Genomic DNA, 18,949 nt, shown 5'->3' with positions numbered 1-18,949 from the left:
TCTGTGGCAATTTATGGACAGGAATTGGAAGTATAGTCCTTTGCTTAGTTACTGCAGTGTCACAGGAAGGCGACTAGGCCACAGATAGGAAAAAAAGGAGAAAATCACATTATAACAATATATTTTATTGACATATACCTGTGACTCACCCCAGAGGACCACTAGGAGCACTAGATCTAGACAGTCTGCTATGGAACATGTCCTGTTCTGGTTACTGCTGTGCACCCCTTAGTAAACACCCTCCCCACCCCACCTGTTTGGCTATAGTGGTATGGATGTGATATAGAAAATGCTGGAGGGCTCTATTTCCCCAGTCAAAGGAAATCCTTTCTTGCTGGGGTGTATGTCCTAAGGGGACCCAGCTCCTTGCTCTGTGAGGGAGGCCATGGGACCACTGTGGCTGAAATCCTGTGAAGGGCAGGCAGCACTGTTACCCTCTGGCTGTGCTCCTCACCCTCTGCTCTGGTGTGTGTCCCTGTAGCCACAGGCTTCATGACTGTTTCTTACACTGTGCAGCAAACTGCAGACTTCCTGGTAGGAGATGGGACAAGCCCATTGGCTTCTCTAGTGGGACAAATGCAAACCTTGAATACCATGCGCTGGGGGAGGCCCGAAATGATGTCTGGTTAGGTTTCCTCTTCTCTGCTGTGGCAGTGGTACACACAACGGCAGTCTGTGGAGCTGAAGTGATTCAGCTTGGTGTGAGCTGTGTTCTGCACATTCGTCACCCATTTTCTCCACTGTCGATGAAACAGTGCTGGCAGTGGGAGTGATTCCTCCATTTGAGAGAATAAAAAGGAAGGCAATAGTCTAGTGTAAAGGTCTTGGCATTTCCCACAGCTTATGACAGTGCTGCTGGAATGCAGGGGCTGTGGCTGTAGCTATTCTATTGTGAGCTTACATTCCTTAGCAGTGGGAAATCGGCAGCTGTAATTGGTCTCTGATGTTCTCTGCTAGTAAGTGATTTTCTGCTACTTGCAAATATCAGCATCCCTAAGACATAACTGTATTGTTTTGACCTCTTATCTCTTCTCCCTCCTCCTCATTGAGAGGGACCCCAGATGTTCTCCAAGACTACTTGGAAAAAAACCATCCACCCCTGCTCCTCCCTATTACATCCCTTTCTCCAGTACTATTTTTTTTTTTCTTTCCCGGCCACTGGGTAGGAAAATGGTTCCTGCTAGTCCTCATGGAAAAGGACACAGATGCCGTCAGGAAGCCCATTTGCTTTAGGAGGAAGAGGAGCCTGACATCAACAGGAAGAGCTGTGCAGCAGAGCTGCTCCTGCCTCTGAGAGAGGGGGGCCTTGAAAACAATGTCAGCTCGCAGTTTAGGACTGGCCAGCAGGAAACGCATGCACCCTGGTGTTTGCTGTGCAGAGGAAATGATAAGCACTACCTGGCTTGACTTGGAGATAGCATGGGGGGGAAAAAAAAGGAGGGGGAGGGGGAGCGGGAAAGTTGTTTTTCTTCGTACTGCTTCAGAGCCTGTCCTTTGCAAAACGGAAAACAAAATAAAGTGTAAAATATGGAATGTATCAGGAATCCGTTGGGGGGCTTGGAAACCGAGGAACACAATTGCCAAGTGATTAGATTTACTACTTTAGTAACTGCTTGATATTGTTTTTTTTCCCATTGTTAGCACTGAGAATGACCCTTAGTTTGATAACCCTGGCATGCATATTTATTGAGAGGTGAAGGGAGGGAGAGGCTTGTATCCCCTGTGGAACTGGGAGGATTTTTTGTGCAGGGAAGACATGGGGACAGTACTACCACTGGGAGCAGAAGGGCCTTGTGAGTACAAAGAAAAGTGTTGTATAGGTGGATATCTTTCCTGACTTGTCCTTACTAGGTAAGGGAATAGAAGCCTTCTATAGAAGTAAGGAGATACCATCATGCTGAATATTTTATTCAGCTGTGTTTCTTTTCCTCTTTTACTAGTGTCTTTAAAAGCAATATTGTGCCTCCTTTCATCACTGACCATCTGACAGAATTAGTTTCTATTTCTGATGCCCTTACACCTCTGGCAGGCCATTGCAGAGGTACAGTCCCTGCAGCTTAGCCTTGGAGAAACCAGTCCTTGTCCCCTGGGTGCATTTCTGTAGTTGTGTGCTGACGTCCTAACGTGGAGGTGGACAGACACAAACAGCATGGCAGGAAACATTCTAAACAATCCTAGCCCAGTGGCAGGCTCTAGAAGGCTGGGAGGCTTTGTGACACCATCTGCAAATGTTGTTCTGCCTCCTTTGCTGTCCTTGCTGATTCTCTCAGGCTCTGGAGAACAAGCAAACTGCCCTCTTGCAACATATGTGAGCACTGATGTGCCACAAGGCTGACAGATGGAGCAGTGCTGTGCTCCCTGCTGTTTCTGCAAGAAGCCCTGAAGGAGCAGCACCACATCCAGATGTTTGAGCCAGGCTGCTCGCAGCTTCTTGTTGAGCTCTTTACCCTCCCTGGTGTATGGGGAGGAAAACAAGATCCTTGTGATCACGGCTGTAAGAATTCACCTTAGAGTACTGCAGCCTCTGAAGATGAAAAGGTGTAGCCAGTATGACCCATATCCCGTGGGCTGCCCTTCTTAACTAAACTACTGAGTGATACCAATCCACTGAGACTGGTTCTGGACTTGCTGATACAGATGTCCATGCATGCTTGAGGAGCAGTCCCCCAGACCAACAGCACTTCCCAGCAAAACCTTCAGCAGCAACAAGCAGAGCAATGCTACAACAAACAAGAGGACCAACATGTTATGATGTATCCCCCAGACCTCTGACATTGGCCTAGCATGACTCTCACATCTTTTGACTTTGTTAGGCTTTATTGACACCTAAATAAAACCCAGCTATTTCTCTAAGAAGAATTTCCTGGTAATGCACATGAAACTTCACACACACACACCCCCACACATGTACATACATAAACAAATACAGTGGTATGTATAAAAACACATCCATTTGTGTATATGTAGGCATACACATTTATATGCTGATATATGCATTTATTTATGTGTAGAGTTATGTGTATGATCAGATACTACTTCTGGCAGAATTTTCCCCATGTACTTCGGACAAAGAAACTGAGCCCACAGACTGTTGTGATCATATATCCTGGGCACTACATAGGATGGGCAGAACAGTACCTTGTTTCAGCAGAAAAACATCAGCAATCTGAGTCACCCACAGCTTAATCCTCTTCAAAGAAAGACTGATCTGTTTTCAGCCTCCTCTGAGCAGGGCTGGGGGGAGCATTTCTAGTGACCTTCCACTGCCAGAAGTCTTAATTCTCCACTCTGTGCTGAAACTCACACCATCATTTTGTGCTCCTGTAAAGCTGGTAAAAATGCTTCTATCATTTGAATACCTTATTTACAAGTATTTGCATGTCACAGTAAAAGATAAGAGGGTGTAGAACAAATTGATTTTATTTTCTTTTGTGGAAGATACTGATGAGTCCAATGGAATTTTTTGTATGAGTGTGTTTCTTTGGGTCAGGCCCAGGCAACCTGGCAATGAACACACTCAGTCTAAATATATGCTCAGCAACTGAGCAAAGATGGAATGGATTTGGTGCTGCTTGGCTACAAATTATAATGCTTGAATATTGCTAGTGCCTTTGCATGTTTGTTTTAAATCAGATTGACATCATAAAGCCTTATTTACTTTCTTGCAAAAGTCTGTTTTCATTTGCCTTTCACTTCTCATTTGTAGCCGTTATGGGTTTGCATTTAGGCTCCTCATCTGTCTGCCTGTGATATGTAATGATCCTCAGCGATTTTTCCTGCTCTTTGCCCTAAGTTCTTGACTGTGTGTGAAACAGCCCATTTGGAATAACCTCTGGAAATTGCTGTACCACTCTTGACTAGGAGAGCCCTAGAGGCAAGATCAGGGAGAGGCCTGAGAGAAAGAACATTGCTGCATAACCTAGTGTCAGTCTACATCAGTCTATCAGTGTGACAGAGGGCAAAAGAAAAAAGAAGGGAGAAGATATTAAATGCTGTGAGATTCAACCATGCCATTTTTCTTCCACATGAGAGCTTGGTCCAGGACCAGCTTCTCTGTACTTTGTACCTTGCTACTGAATTATAACCTGGGCTCTCAGTGGGCTGATGGGCCCCTCTTCTCCTTTTAACACACCTGAGCTCATTGGCACTGCCATCCTGAGTTAGCTGGCACAGCTGGATGTGTGCTTTAAAGCTTGGGAGTGGCTGTCAAATATGCTTGTCAATGTGTGGCAGGCATGGAAGGAGAACCATGAGTGCTGGTGGACGTCCATCCTGTCCTTGCACATTTGAAGGAAAATTGCACATTCCAGAAATGTCCTAGAAAAGAACAGCAGAGAGAACTGCAGAGCAGCCCACTTTGCTGTAACAAGGGTGTTCATGAGATAACAACCCAGTTCCTTGCTTCATCCTGTCTCTTCCACAGCCTTCCAATAGCATTTATTTGGGAATTATTTGCTTTGTCACCACCATGCCATCACTACAAAAGTGAAGTAAGGATCTGTCGAGCAGTGAGAGATCATTACAGAGCAGGACAGAAATTGCAGGCAGATTCCATGTCCTCTAGAGATTGCTACAGATTTCAGTGCATGGAGATGGTGTTTGTGAAGGGCAAAGTACAAAGGACTTCAAAACTGTTTAGCTAGTTGCTGGTATTTTTTCAGGTGCACATCAAGACCTAAGCACTCAGAATTTCCTTCTAACAGCCCCAAAAGTCTGTCTTATAAAGAAAACCTGGAATCCCTATTGCCTGGCACACTAGAGTCCAAGTTGAAAAGGAGTAAGGGACAAGCTAACCCTGTAGGGAGCAGGTAGGGAGCATTGATCCCCTTGAATTGTTGCCCTCCTGATTCTGGGATCCTAAGAATCCCATGTAGGAATGCCAAAGTGTCAAGGAAGATTTTGGTTTCTACACCCTTACAACAGTCAAGAAGCATGTGTTAAAACTTACAAGTTGCCTCCAGAGAAATTTTGGGACTGTAAGAAAATGAGCAGGTCTGCATCAGGTGGCAGGCCCAGGTAAAAGATGGAGACTGTGCTTGTTTTTTAACTTTCTTCTGAATCTCTTGTAAATGAAAACGTGTAGAGCAAAATCTGGTGAGAGAAGGAAGAAACTTATGGAGTCCATATAATTTTGTTGCTTTGTTGCCAGCAGTTAAGTGAGTTAGCATGGCTTACTTGGATTTCTATGCTTAAGAGGAGAGCAGAAGAAGAAAGGAAAACATGATACAGAAAACATTCCATGAGCTTGTTTATTGATCTGGATGAAAGACAGCAGGCTCTCAAGAGACTTCAGATGAAGCCTACATTACTGGCTTTCCATTCCATCACCCAACACTTACCTGGGCTCTTCCCTGGCAAGTTGCTTCTCCCAGCTCCCTTGAGATGCAGTATTGGCATTGCCCTTCCCCTGCACTCCATCAGCTGGTGCAACCTTTGGATTTGTTAGTGTTTTTCATACATGTCACCAGAATCAAGGCCAATGGCAGAATTCCTGTCTTACAGCTTGCTTATCATCACAGTATCTAGGCATTTACCAAGACAGAGGTCAATTCACTACATGCAGCTTCAAAACTATTCTGATGTTTTCTATACTTATACCTGAGTCCATTTGCATAAATTTGCAAAATAAATTCAGCATAAATTGTCCAGTTACTTCTATCTCCAGAATTATTTATCCCAATTGCTTGTGATGTGATAAACAAAATGCTGTACAATATCCACCCTAATCTGCTGTGGATCAGGGTTGTTAGGATTTGAATGGTTAGCTGAGGACATGCACAGCTCATTGACCTGCCATGCAGAACCTGAGCCACTGTTTTCCGAGGTGGTTGTACCACAGGGTCATAAAAGTTAGGAGTGGAGATATCCTGTTCTGTTATCTGGTCTTTTTTTTTTTTTTTTCAGGAAATTCTCAGCAGGATGTTTTCCTAACAAAACTATTCTAGTATTTAGTACAACCTCTTTCAAAAGTGCCTGCGTGACAGAACTTGCCAGCTATGTCAAGGTAAAGTCACATTTCAGAGGGGCACAGTGACCGCCAGGGCTGAGAGTCAGCATTCAGTGTCTGCTTTGGCAGTTCTTTCTCTTAGGCTTTCTTTGATGTGTTCTGTCTATGAGCTGGCTGGGTCTGCCAAGGGCTTTTTCATTCCTGCTTCAAACATCACAGTTGTCAGATCTGCTCTGGAAAATCAGGTGTTCCTACATGTCTTATTTAGATATATTAGATGTAAGCTGGGTATAATATCAATGGGGATAAAAAAAAATTCTTGATGGTGGTGCCATTGGCTTCACTCAAACTCACAGCTGAGCCTGCAGGTTGTGTTGAAATGCACGTGCCTGAAATCAGAAGGCCACATCCCAAACAGCACTCAGTGTTTCCACTTCCCACGCAGGCCATGGAGGGTGATGGCTCGCAGCATCTGACAGATTTGAGATCTATTTTTCCTACACTTTTGCCCACCAAATCACAACCGTGCACAGGACAGTGCTTTCATCACAGGGAATGGCACTGTTGTGATAACCTTTGTGACATTGTAGGGGCATTTCCCACAGAAGCAGAGGGGAAAAAACACATGAAGTGTGTGACTTACACAGTGAATAAATTGTGCTGCCCATGTGGACAGGATCACCTTGGTGCCAACCATTCATCCTTTTAAACTGTGTTTATGGCAGCTAAGGGAGAAAAGCCAAGGTGAATTGTAACAAGTTGGTTTGTTTTTAAGCCTGTTTGGTGCTGTTTACCTGTCTCATGCTGTTCAAATACAGGGGGGTGTGTGTGTATTGGAGGGGTTGTGGCAGCTTAGCCACAGCTAACAGCCAAATTCAACACTGGAATTTGAGAGTGAAACAGGTTTTGGCTTTTTTTTTTTTTTTTTTTTTTAATTATTATTCTTTAAAATTAATTTAATGCTAGTGAAAAGTATGCACAAACATCCTGGAAACTGAAGCTCTTTATCCTTGTAGCATTTATATCCTGCCAGGGCAAACCATCCCCTTTCCCAGCTCTGGCAACTTCATCTCTGAGCAGGAGAGACCCTCTGCGGGGATTTTGGATGCTGTGGTCCCTTCCATCCCTGGCTGCTGCTGGCAAGGAGACAGTGGAAGGCAAAGGAAATGCCACGTGGTGGGAAGGCAGGATTTGTCCTTAGCTGCCACTGGTTAGGGCTGTGCACTGGGAGAAAATCTGTTGTGCTGCACCAGGGCTCGGGTGAGCTGCAGGGAGAACAGTTTGATCTGCTCTTGAGTCTGTTTCTCACCCAACCTTATGCCTAGTGAAAATCAGGCTATGTCAGCAAAAAAGAAAAAAAAAATATAGTGAATCAGCTTTAAAACTCGTGATTTACAGTAGAAAGTCAGGAAATGTAGAAAAATATCGTATCAGAGATACTGATGATCAAGTATGTTGCCATTTGTACAATGTTGTTCCTTTCCTGTGATTAGGAGGCCAAGTGAATATATTAGTTTGTTCTGTTTCATTATTTTTTGTACAAAATAACTTGCACTTAGACTAAAACACTTTTTAAAAGGAAGTGTTTCCTATTTTAGTAATTTAAATTGAAACAGGAGACTTTTGACCTTTATTGTCGTGGTATTGACATAGCATGATAGGAAGCGTGCTCTACTATTGAGGGTAATTGAAGACAATTAAAAAAAAATTATGTATGACAAAACCAAAATGATGAAATAAAAATGTCTACAACTTTTTTTTTTTATGGTGCAGAATTCATAGTGGGGAGAAATGAAAAAAAAAAAAAAATCCAAACTACTTCCTGCAAGTCAAAAATCAAAAAGTTGTTGTTCCAGGTGAAATGAAAGGTCTGCATTTATCCTCCCAATAGCTGAACTAAAATTTAAATAAAATTAGAGAGGACACAAAATCTCCACCATGTGGCAGAAACCAACTACCAAGGAGGTCCTGAGCATGTCTGTCACCAGTGCTTATCTTTACAAGGAGTAGTCTGAGAAAATGACAGAAGGATAAAGTAGAAAATTAAGTGTGCTGCTATTCAGTCTAGTTCAGTGCAGTGTACCCTGAGCACATGGCCCAGTCTAGGTTAGCTAACTTACTGTCTAACTGGGCACTATTCACACTGACTGGGTAGGGTGTCTGACTCAGCAACCTCCTCCCTGGGGTCCCTCTGTACCCCATGGAGACTCAGAGTTTCTTCTGAAAGGTGACACTGAAAGTCACAGGATATTGCTTGCATCTCCTGCTGGACCAGCATCTTCCTTGCTCTTTGCTGGCTTTGGTGGGAGGCCAGGAGGCCATCCTTCCACTGGTCACTGGAGGAGATCACTCCCTCTTTTCTTAGTGACCTCTACTGCTTGGGCTGCTTGGGGATCCAAAATGCCCAGTCCAGTGCCAGATGAAGACTTTGTCAGGCTGGCAAAGGATGGACACCTTGCTTGCTGGTGGGGAGGTTTGGTGGGTGGCAGCACCATGGCTGGGAAGGGACAGGAGGAGGGAGAGCCAGCAGTGCTGGGAGGTGGGAATTTCAGTGCCCACTGCTGCCACTGCAAGCTGGGGGCATCAGAAGGAGGATGACGCAGTGCCTGACCCAGCGAGAGCAGCAGACACCTGTAGAGGAGGTGGCATGGTCTGTTGTCTTGGAAAAGGCCCTGGTGAAGGTGCATGTCTGTGTGCACTGAACTTGGAGGTGATACCCTCCAAGTAGAGTGGATGAGTTACTGCGACTGCCCTTCTGGTTTATTTTTGTCTAGGGGAAGAGAAGTATTGTCTTTTGTGTGCAGTATGTTTATAACTCAATTTCCCTTCTGACTGATGCCTTGCTCCATGCGCTCTCGTCCTCCTCCATCTGGTTTCTATTGTAGTTTTAAATGAGGACAGTTTGGCTGTCTGGCAGAACAAGCAGGGTCTGTGTGACACCAGCCACCCCTTCCAGCTTCTAAGCCTTCTCAGCTTCCAGCACAGTGTTAATTTTAGGAGTGTCAAGACTGGAGTCCCTGTCCCCCATCTCCTTTCTATGCCTGCAAGTACAGCCCCTGCTGCAAATCCCCATCCACATCTGAGCTTCCTTTGGGAGACACCCAGCCCTGTGTTTTACATGCCCTGTGACTCCGATAGAGACCTGTTGTAAAGCACATGCTAGAGTCTGTACCTTCCTGCATTCAGGGTTGATCTCAGCCTCAGTTCATCAGGAGCCACATCTGAAATATTCCTACCAGCTCAGAAACTCCTGGAAGTAGAAGAGAGCTGCTCACTGCTGCTCTAACCTCTCCACCCCCAAAAGCCCAAAAGGCTAAGCTTTGTAGGAGATCAGAGCAGCTCAGGAATGCCAGAGCTACAGGTCCTGCTCAAAGAAAACATTTATTGTGCTCCAGTTCCATATAAGTGCTGCATTTAGAGGTTTGATTTGCAGGAAGTCAATGTAGTCCCTTCACCTCCAGGGATCTGAGGTCAAAGTCTGTAATTTTCAGTTGCGAGTGAAAAGTGTCCTATATGGGATTTTTTTTTTGACATCACAAAACTGCCACAAATTTTAGCATAACTGACTGTTTCTCTTCCTAGACCAAAGACCTGGTATAGCAGGAAATCTTGTACATGATGAGTGAAGGACACTGGCAGAGATATGTGAGAAGCCCAGGGCTGGAAAAGCAAGGAAAAATGCAGGGCTGCAGTAAGAGATACTGGCAGAGCTCAGTGTATATTGCCTATTTGCAATCTATAGGTTGTCTCTGCTGTAGAGTTTTCACTCACTTTAAATTTTATACATTTGCTGCAGATTGTTCCCCTCAGGCCCCTGTTTTTTGCTTACCAGTCCTCAACAGATGGATCTAGCCTTCTCTTCTTCTTCTGTATAGGGGGTTTGCTTACCTGCCTGAGGCCTCTTGTCCTAATTTACTCCAAGGAAACTTAGAACTCAGCCAAAAAAATTGTGTGATTTAATAGGTCTTACTTTCAAGAGGTCAAATTAGTCACAACAAACATCAGTATCTCTGTTTTTAGGTGGTTTTCTTATTCCTAATACTGAGGTTTTAAAAAGTATTTAATAAAGGATGCCTTGTGCACAGACCCCATTTTTGGCAGCCAGGCACCATCATATGAAGTTTGTCTCCATGAAAGACTGTTAACCTTTAGATAAACCTTGTCATGTAGCTATCATTATCAAATATGTTTTCTGTTCAATTAATTCTTCTTTTTTTAGGTTGCATGGAGTTCAGTGGTTTCTATTCTCTCTCCCAGATAGATCTGAAGTGGACATGGATCTACCTAATTTTCATTTTTGCTGGTTACATGCCATTTATTCCAAGACCCCTACCAAGAAGGAAATTTTAATATGCCATGTATGCATAGCTTCTAACATAAAGATGTTAAAGCCTGATTTTCCAGAAATGGAAATGAGGCCTGAAGTAATTTGTCTTTCCCTTCTTTTAGCATTCTCATCATCATATGATCTGAGTTCCCTACGGCAGTTTCAGATAATCAGGACTTACTCAGAGACAGGAAGGTCCTCTTTTTTTCATGTGTCATTTGGATTTTTCTTGGAAGGATATTAAGGAAATTTAGTACTCTTTTTTTTTTTTTTTTTTTTTTTTTTTCTCTCTATCTCCTTCCACACCATTCAGCCCACATGACTGTCGTGGACAAAGCTTTCATTCTGTAAACTTCATCTATTCTCTTCGCAGTTCCGTGGTTTCATGAACACTGTTGTAGGCTTAGGGCCTCTGCCATGAGCTCCGCCCAACAACTTGAGGGTCTTGAAAATCAGCACAAGGGCTTTGAGTGTGACACAGCATGACCAATGTACCAATGTTATGACTGCATGCTCAAAAAAGCAATAAAGTCAATCTTTCCCTGCTGTTTTGGAGAAGCTCCTTTGGCTGAGAAGAATTAATCTGTTTGGACCATTCAGGCTTCCAAGTAATCACTGAGACTTTGTGCATGCCTACATTTGGGTTGGCCAAAAGACAAGAGAAGGGACACACAAAAGGACTTCTTCTTTACTTCCCTCAGCAAGTCAGGAGGCAGAAGGGCAGCACTTCCCTGACTGTCTAGCTCAGTAGTAGTGTGTCACTGAGGTGGGTGCAAGCTTGGAGCCCTTCTCACCAGAGCCTGTGCCCTGCAGTGCTTGGCAGGGACAGGTCCACCCATGAGCTGGCTCTGGCCTCAGTGGCTCCCATGAGAAATAATAAAATAATGAAAATTAATAATGTACTAATTGTTCTTGTTTGGGCTGTCGGAGGGCTGTCTTTGGATGCCATCTGATGAAGCACATGTTAATATGTCATTGTAGTCCTGAACTTTGAGCAGAACTCAGGGAAGGTCCAGCCAGAGGCATTGTCTCCAGGGTGTCACAAAGATGCAGTAATTGCTATGCCTGGCTTTCCAGTCAAATCTATGGCTTAGCTGGTTTTCCTCCATACAGCTTTTGAAATGTGCAGTGCAGCAGAGTCAGCATTACAGCAGGGAACTTTTGACTTGTGCATTTACTGACTTTTGTGCCTATGGCTGTGTGAAGCATTGCATTAAATACACAGTAGTTTCTAGCACCTAATAAGGAAGGGTTTTCTTACTGTTATTGTTATAGCTTGGGTTGTTATAGTACTAGGGACAGGGAGGCTTGATCTGACCGAGAGAATGGGGAGTTCTTATACCTATATAATGGGGGAAAAAATAAACATATACTTTGGAACCAGGTCTGGATGTAAATGTTGTGCCTCAGGCTCCTCTCAGCTTTAAGACTGGTTAAGTCTTTGTCTAGTTATGCTGATGGAGTTCTTTTGAAGTCGATGTCAGGTTTTGTCAGAGTGCAGATCTAGTCAATATTTGAACTTTATACCCCCTCAGTGGGATTTATGAGTACTAAACTGTGGGTATGTAGGCTTATATGGAAGTGTGAATTCTTCTCTGATTTTTATCCAAGCCAATGAGACCTTTTGGCACAATCCATCGAGGCTGGAGCTCTATACTATGGAGGATAGAGGTTCCCAGGACCTCATGCTTTACCACATGCTTTCAATTAGAAGAGCTTATTTTATTTTATTTTGGAAGAAAAAGAAAGAGAGGGAAACCCTACCTTCCTTTCTGCTATGTTACTGTGACTTCAGGGTCAGTCATTGTCACATGTCAATGAGCATTGCATGGCACAACCACAGCATATCCTCACAGCCACTTTGCAGGGGTTATTTTTGATTTGCCCTGTATTTCTCTCATTGCTGTACCCTTCCTATATCCACAGAGAGCCTCTGCTGTTTTTTCATTGAACTGTCTCCTCTGTGGTGACTTGTGGGAGCTGTTAGTGTGTATTCACTGGACATCTTGCTTTGCTTTCCTCTCGTAGTCCCTTACGTGCTGAAGAGCTGTGCAGAGTTCATTGAGACTCATGGCATTGTGGATGGGATCTACCGGCTCTCAGGAGTGACATCCAACATACAGAAGTTGAGGTAAGGACAATGTTTGGGAGTGTCAGAGGGATTCAGGGACATTGCTCAGTACCTTTTTGGTGTTAATCCCTCAGGTACAGACTGTGGCCAACAGAGCTCCACACTGATGCAGAAGATAAACTATCTTTGAAGTTGGTAACAGGGAAAGACAGCGTTTTAGGGATTAGTCAAAAAAAACCCCTATATCTCCCTCTGCATCTCTTAGTCCGAAAGGCATGGAGGGTCTTAGTGAAAATACCAAGTTGCTCTCTCACTTTGTGACAAAGCAATCTCTTTATATCAGTTTCAGGTCCACTCCCTGTGTTAGGGATAATGGAGACTAATTGAAACCTCAGGGCCTGAATTTGGGGCACAGTCTGGGCCAGCCTGCAGAGACATCTCTGCTTTCTCAGTTGTGTTTTTCTAGCTATAAACGAGTACTTAGGGTGGAGTACTGGCCTGCTACAGCTCTTATTCACCCATATTGTTATGCTTCCATGTTGTTTCAGACAAGAGTTTGTTTCTGACCAATGCCCAGATTTGACAAGGGAAGTTTACCTCCAGGACATCCACTGTGTGGGATCACTCTGCAAGCTGTACTTCAGGGAACTGCCCAACCCTCTCCTCACTTATGAGCTCTACAAGAAATTCACGGTGAGACCCTTGGCTGTTCTTGTTCCTCTCCAGCAGTGTGGATGTGCTGCAGATTCCTCCATGACAACTGTTTGGAATTCACTCCAGTGTCTTGGCTTCTGGTGCATCTATCCATATAAACACTTCTCAGTGCTCTTCCCTTCTCATCTCATGTTGGCTCTCTTTCCCTATCCTTGTTTCTTTTCACCATTTCATGTTTATTTCTCTCAGTTTGTCTGCTGTTTCCTCCCCTTCATCTTGCTATTTTTTTCACTGCATTGCTTCCCCGCTACCTCTTTTTCTCTCCACTATGCACCTCTTCCCAGTACTACTAATTCTTTTCCTCATTACTGTCCAACACTGAGTCCTCTGGGTCACCTGGGCTTGTGATCATAATCACAGGGGTGCGGTTTCCTCATCCCTGTCCCTCCAACTGTCCCTGACACCTGCACAAACTGATTGCCCAGCCCATGTGTAAAGCATCAACTTTTCTGCATCTGTCACATTTTTCATACCGTTTGTAGGGCTGCAAGTGAGGATACTGGTTATGCCAGATACGGCATATCAGGTCCATCATGATCACATTATAAAAACAAATGGCAGAGGAAAGTGGCAACTGGCCAAGCAGAAATCTCTAACTTTGTTTAAAGAGATTACAATTCTAAGAGTAGTTATTTGATTCTGGAAAACAGTCATAGATTATACGTGGATACAGTTGGAGCTTAGGAGCAGACTGTGGGGGAGCAGAAATATAAGACCACAAAGCCTGAATTTTTAAGAGACTTGGCTAATTTTGATGACAGATAATATTTTATTAAAAGGTGGCACAGCAAGCTATGCTTGTTATTAAAGCTGCCAGATTCTTAGCACTCTAAATCTACTTTCAGTTTTTTATGACACTAGCAAATTTACATCCCATCATTGAGGCTGAAATCTTGCATGCTGAAGGTATGCACTTTCAGCTAAAAGAATTTACCAACTTCTTAAGATTACTGGTGTGGGGGATGGGAAAGATTGTTTTCTCAGTGTTAAAAACATCCGTCCTTTGTTAAGAATTTCTGTCATCCTACTCTTTTCCATTTGCTGGGAGGAGGAGGCGACAGCCATTGCCAAAAACTTTAGATGTTGCAGAGAAGAAGTTCTGCAAAATCAAGTATTTCTGTCCGAGTTGCCTCTATCCCGAGTCAAGCACTTCCAAGTAACACTACTGTGGCACAGGAGGCACTGGGAGAGATCCACGTGGTCCTCACAAGCTCTCCAAAGTCTCCCTGTTGCCTGTTTTGGGAAGAGCTGTCAGTGCAAGGGGTGTTTGCTGTGGGGCAAAGCCAGATGAGACCAGCCAAGCAGGAACTTGCTGTAAGAAGTCAGGTAGCTGTTAGGGACACGACTTTGCTGGGGATTTAGGGGTGGGAGTGGCTCACTGTGCTGCCTGACAGATGTGCAGTAATGTTAGGTGTTTTGCTGTTCCAAATTTTAAGTAAGATTGGTCTTTGTTTCAAGGTGATGTATAGTCAAATCTTCAAGGAAAATCCTGAGCAGATTTGAAAAATTGACCTGTGTCCTCAGGATATAAGGATTCTGAGGATATAGGGTAGGATTGCTGGAGACAGTCAGGATGAATAGGATCTTGAAAATACAGGGTATCATTCAACCATTCATTGTAACTGATGAGTCTCATTCTTGTTGGAGCTATTTGGCCAGTGTCTTCCTGGCTATCACTACTGATTTATGGAAGAAAAAATGCTCTAAAGGAAACATTAAGATTTAGATGGAAACTTCTTTTAGGAAAGAATGTTTGCTGAAAAGTGAAGTTTTGGGATGATGACTTGCAGATTTGCAGTAGATACATTTGGTAAATAGCTTTATTTAAAAACAAAGGGAAAACATTTCTGTAACTGAGTGTTTCTTTTACAAGTATTTTCTAAAGGAAATGTTTCAACGTTACATCAACACATCTAACTTACATAAAATGTCTTTCAGAAAAGGGTTAAATAGTTCCAAATTTTAATTATCATTTCTGTAACTAATGTTTGAGTGCAATGCTTTTGGTCAACCTTGAACAGTTGTTTTCTAAAATCTTATGCCAGCTTCCCAAAATGTTATCACTTTGGGTTGACCTAAAAGGGTTTTTTTTTAAAATCTCCAGCTTTTCAGTTTTTCCACTTAGCCACAAAATCCATTATTCATGTAAGCCTGCTCAGTAGGGATTTATAATTGGTAACCCAGCTGACAGGAAGCACAGTCAGATACTAGGAGGAAAGAAAGAAAAAAGTCCAATTCCCCAAGGAACAGAAAACCCACTAGGAGCATGTGTGTGTGTGGTGTGTCTGAACAGGGAACAGTAGCAGCTGTACCTCAGCAGACAAGTGCTGGTAGGAATAAAGAACACATGGTAATCCCAGCCTGACTGAGCCAGAGCTGGCTCTGAGCTGGGATAAGCTGCACTTTGAGTCACCACAGTGATTCAGAGACTTCTGTCTAAGGAAAGTCAAATTCTTAATGACTAGGGAAGGGTTGGCCTTTCGGTCATCACTATGTGAAGTTCACAGGTGTAACATCCTGGTCATGACCTCACTGGCTATAAAATTTTGCCAAATGATTGCCATCTTGTATCCTAGTGATGGATGGTTGTTTCTCAGGACAGATAAATTGACTCTGCTTGGCTTGTTCTAGCCTGGGCATAGAGGGACCAGCTCCAGGAGGCCAACTTAGCTTCTCTCTCTGGACTTTATTTCACTTATTAACCAGGGCTCATGAATTGTGCCCTCCCAGAATCACTAGTGCAGTTAAAAAAAAAATCCTACATGGCATAAATTCATACCATGATGAACAGATATGCAAGAAATTGAATTATTGTTTCTTCCTTGAATTCTGTATTCTGCTGCTGTAATCCGCAGTTTTGGAGGGCTCCCCAGGTCTCAAAAGCACAGCTTGTGTGGGTCAGACATGTGGCTTGGAGGATTGAACGGGTCATGACCTCAGGGAAGCTAATATTCACTTGATGTCTAATCAGTAGGTCTTTGAGACATGGAAGGTTGAATATGGGAATGAAAATGTGCACCAGGGGAGAAAATATTGTGTACAATCTAGCTGAAATACTAATGCTTTAGGTGCACCAGTTAAAGTTTTTATTTCTCTCAGTCTCCATCTTTGGACAAGGCTATTCAACTGGAAAACATTGTATTAAGGTTACAAGAGTTCTTAGGCTTCAGATTTCTTTTTTTTTTGTTTGTTTGGTTTTTTTTTGTTGTTTTTTTTGTTTGTTTTTAAAAAGGCATCATAGCCACATGTAAAATCACTAGAAGGAGTTAACCTGCCTTTAATTTGGGCAAACCAAATACATGTGCATCTCATATATACCTGACTAGTGAGCTCACTTGTTTTGATCTGCCATCACTTCTCTGGCCTGGAAACTGGCAGAGTTTGGTTAGCTGATGGTTGCAGATGAGAAGTGATCTGCAGGGAAAGGGGCAGTGACAAAACCAGTGGTGGTAGCATCATCACAGGGGGTGCTGTAGTGGCTGCTGCGGGAAAATGCTTCTCTTGCAGTGGCTGATAATTTCAGGTTCATGATGTTTAAGTAATGGGTGGCTTGGGAAGGGTTGTTTCCTTCCTTTCCTTCCCTGGCAGTGCTGACATCTGTCTGGAGGCAAAGCTTGTGCTGGGGGTGTGGGTCGCAGCATCTTCCTTTGAACTCGCTCCAAACTCCAGTGGCAGTCGGGTGGGTAGGAGGATGTTCCCAGACAGTCATGCACTGTTTGAACTGGCTGGTGGCCTGTCCTCCCCCAGCACAAATATTGAAAGGGAATAGCTGAACAGATGAATGCCAATGCAGTGAACTCCTAGGAATGCTGACAAAAGCTTCTCATGGCTCTCTGAGCTCTTGGTCTGTAGAGATTTGCTCAAGACTGAGATGTATAACCTTGATTCTGTCTAACCCTGAGTATAAGAATTTATTAATCTGCTGGGCAGGGATTCTGCTAACGCTTCTTCCATCATGAAGGATGCAAACCCACAAAAATAATCCCCTCATCTATGTTGTTAAGACAGTCAAAATATTGTTTATTTTGAAAAATACGGAACATGTGTTCTCATAACACAGCTTGAAAAACATGTTTTAACAGGTTATTTTTGGGGGTGTAATTGCTTTTTCCATTATTTTCACTTCTCTCTTTCTCCTCTCTTTTTATTTCATCAATCATTACCCAAGTTTAAAAAAGTGAAAAGAACCAAAAAAATACCCCACAAAAAGCAAAGCAAAACAAACCAACACACAAACCCCCCGCCCTGCAATTTGTAATTGAAGGTCTAAGTCCTTGATTTCTCCTCTCCCATAAATACTGACCACCATGTCTGAATGTCTGGGCATGGTGTGCTGAGACATGGAATAACAGTGCAGGAAATCTCTGTTGTGCTGGGGACACAAAGAAACTTCTTCTTCCAATAGCTCTGTAGGGTAACAAGAGAGCATTCCCTCTGAGACAGGGTGTCTCGTGTGACCCTTCTTATCCCTCTTCCTTTTCCCCTGAGTCCATTGCCAGGGTGTACTGTTTCCTTGTGTCCCTGCAGGAAGCAGTGTCACGCTTCCCTGAGGACGAGCAGCTGGCACGAATTCAAAATGTCATCCAGGAGCTCCCACCATCACATTACAGGTAAGACTGTGTCCACAGAGGTGCTGAGGATCAGCGTGGTGACCTCACCTTCATCAGGGAATATTGCCTGAAATAGCTCTAGGGTTCATTTCCAGAAATCAATCTCCAAAAGCTGACTCACCATTTCCAAATCTGGCAACAATTTATCTGGCATTTACATATCACTGAACAAACCTTTGTCAGAAACAGAACAAGGTCTCCCTGCTGCAGTGTTACCATCCTCCTTCCCCAAGTATGACCACTGTGGCACCCTTGGGCAGTGTCCTGGGTGTGGTAAGGAGATGATAATTTGCTGGAGGTGCTTGAGCAAAAGCAAAGAGCTCAGCCTTTACAGCATCCCATTCCCTCTTCCACCCATCTCCCAACTTCTTTGCTCCCATTATGCTAAGGATAGTTTGGTTCATGCCGCACCCTTGGCCACCCCAGAGCTCAGCTGTTCAGGTATTCACTTCCATCCCATGCAAATGCTGGTGCTGTGACTCCTCTGCCCCATGGGCTCTGTTGTGACATTGCAGACACCTGGGGAGGGGACAGGGCTGGCTCTGAGCCTCGTTGTCCCAGAAGGCAGGCACTGGTAATGTGACACATTTTCTTTCTTTGTCTGAAACCACTGCAGAACGTTGGAATACCTGATCAAGCACCTGACTCACCTGGCCTCCTTCAGCAACATGACCAACATGCACACCAGAAACCTGGCCTTGGTGTGGGCTCCAAATCTCCTCAGGTACAGTCGAGATTCCTCTAATCCAGAGCACCATGCTGAGCTCCAAGGGGAGTGGCAGCATCTGAGCCTAATGACCTGAGGGAAATGAAAAGACAGGGAAAAGCTGAGCAACTAAAGGGAAGAGCACAGCAGAGCAAACAGCTTCTCTTCCAGGTTGAATAATCTAAGGTTTTACTGCCAGCATCCAAGGAAGCTTGTGGGTTTGTGTGTTTCTTATTAAAAAAAAAAAATTGTTATTTGCAAGTTGAACACAGATTTAGAAATGAGGACTTAACTCATCACTTGGGAATGTTAATAACATTTTTGATGGTGCCAATGCTTCTGCAGCAGGGCAGTGAGAGACAGCAAGGATCAGAAGGGAGAAAAACAGGGCAGTAATACTAGAGACCTCTTCCCAGATCTGCTTGTGCAAAATTGAGATGAGCTTGCTGGGCTTGAAATGGCAGCTAGTGTCAGATCTCAAGACCACCAGCTAGTTTTTCATGTTTGTTATGCCTGGCACTCTGCTGTGAAGAAGCCTGGATTAGATGCAGGCAGGGGTTTGGCTGCTATGTTG

General features: G+C 43.8%; 1 protein-coding gene across 1 annotated transcript in view; it reads left to right on the top strand.

Moving 5' to 3' along the window:
* Positions 1-18,949, top strand: part of ARHGAP31 (Rho GTPase activating protein 31) — a 59,931-nt gene that overhangs the window by 23,257 nt on the left and 17,725 nt on the right. Inside the window, exons 2-5 of the mRNA XM_053935607.1 lie at positions 12,303-12,405; positions 12,894-13,038; positions 17,587-17,669; positions 18,286-18,393. Coding sequence (XP_053791582.1) covers positions 12,303-12,405; positions 12,894-13,038; positions 17,587-17,669; positions 18,286-18,393 — 439 coding nt within the window. The remainder of the gene's footprint in view (positions 1-12,302; positions 12,406-12,893; positions 13,039-17,586; positions 17,670-18,285; positions 18,394-18,949) is intronic.

Source organism: Vidua chalybeata, chromosome 2, assembly GCF_026979565.1.
Source record: "Vidua chalybeata isolate OUT-0048 chromosome 2, bVidCha1 merged haplotype, whole genome shotgun sequence".
In the NCBI taxonomy this organism is placed as follows: Eukaryota; Metazoa; Chordata; class Aves; order Passeriformes; family Viduidae; genus Vidua; species Vidua chalybeata.
The sequence above is the reverse complement of the archived record's forward strand: the minus strand, read 5'-3'. Positions and strand labels throughout refer to the sequence as shown.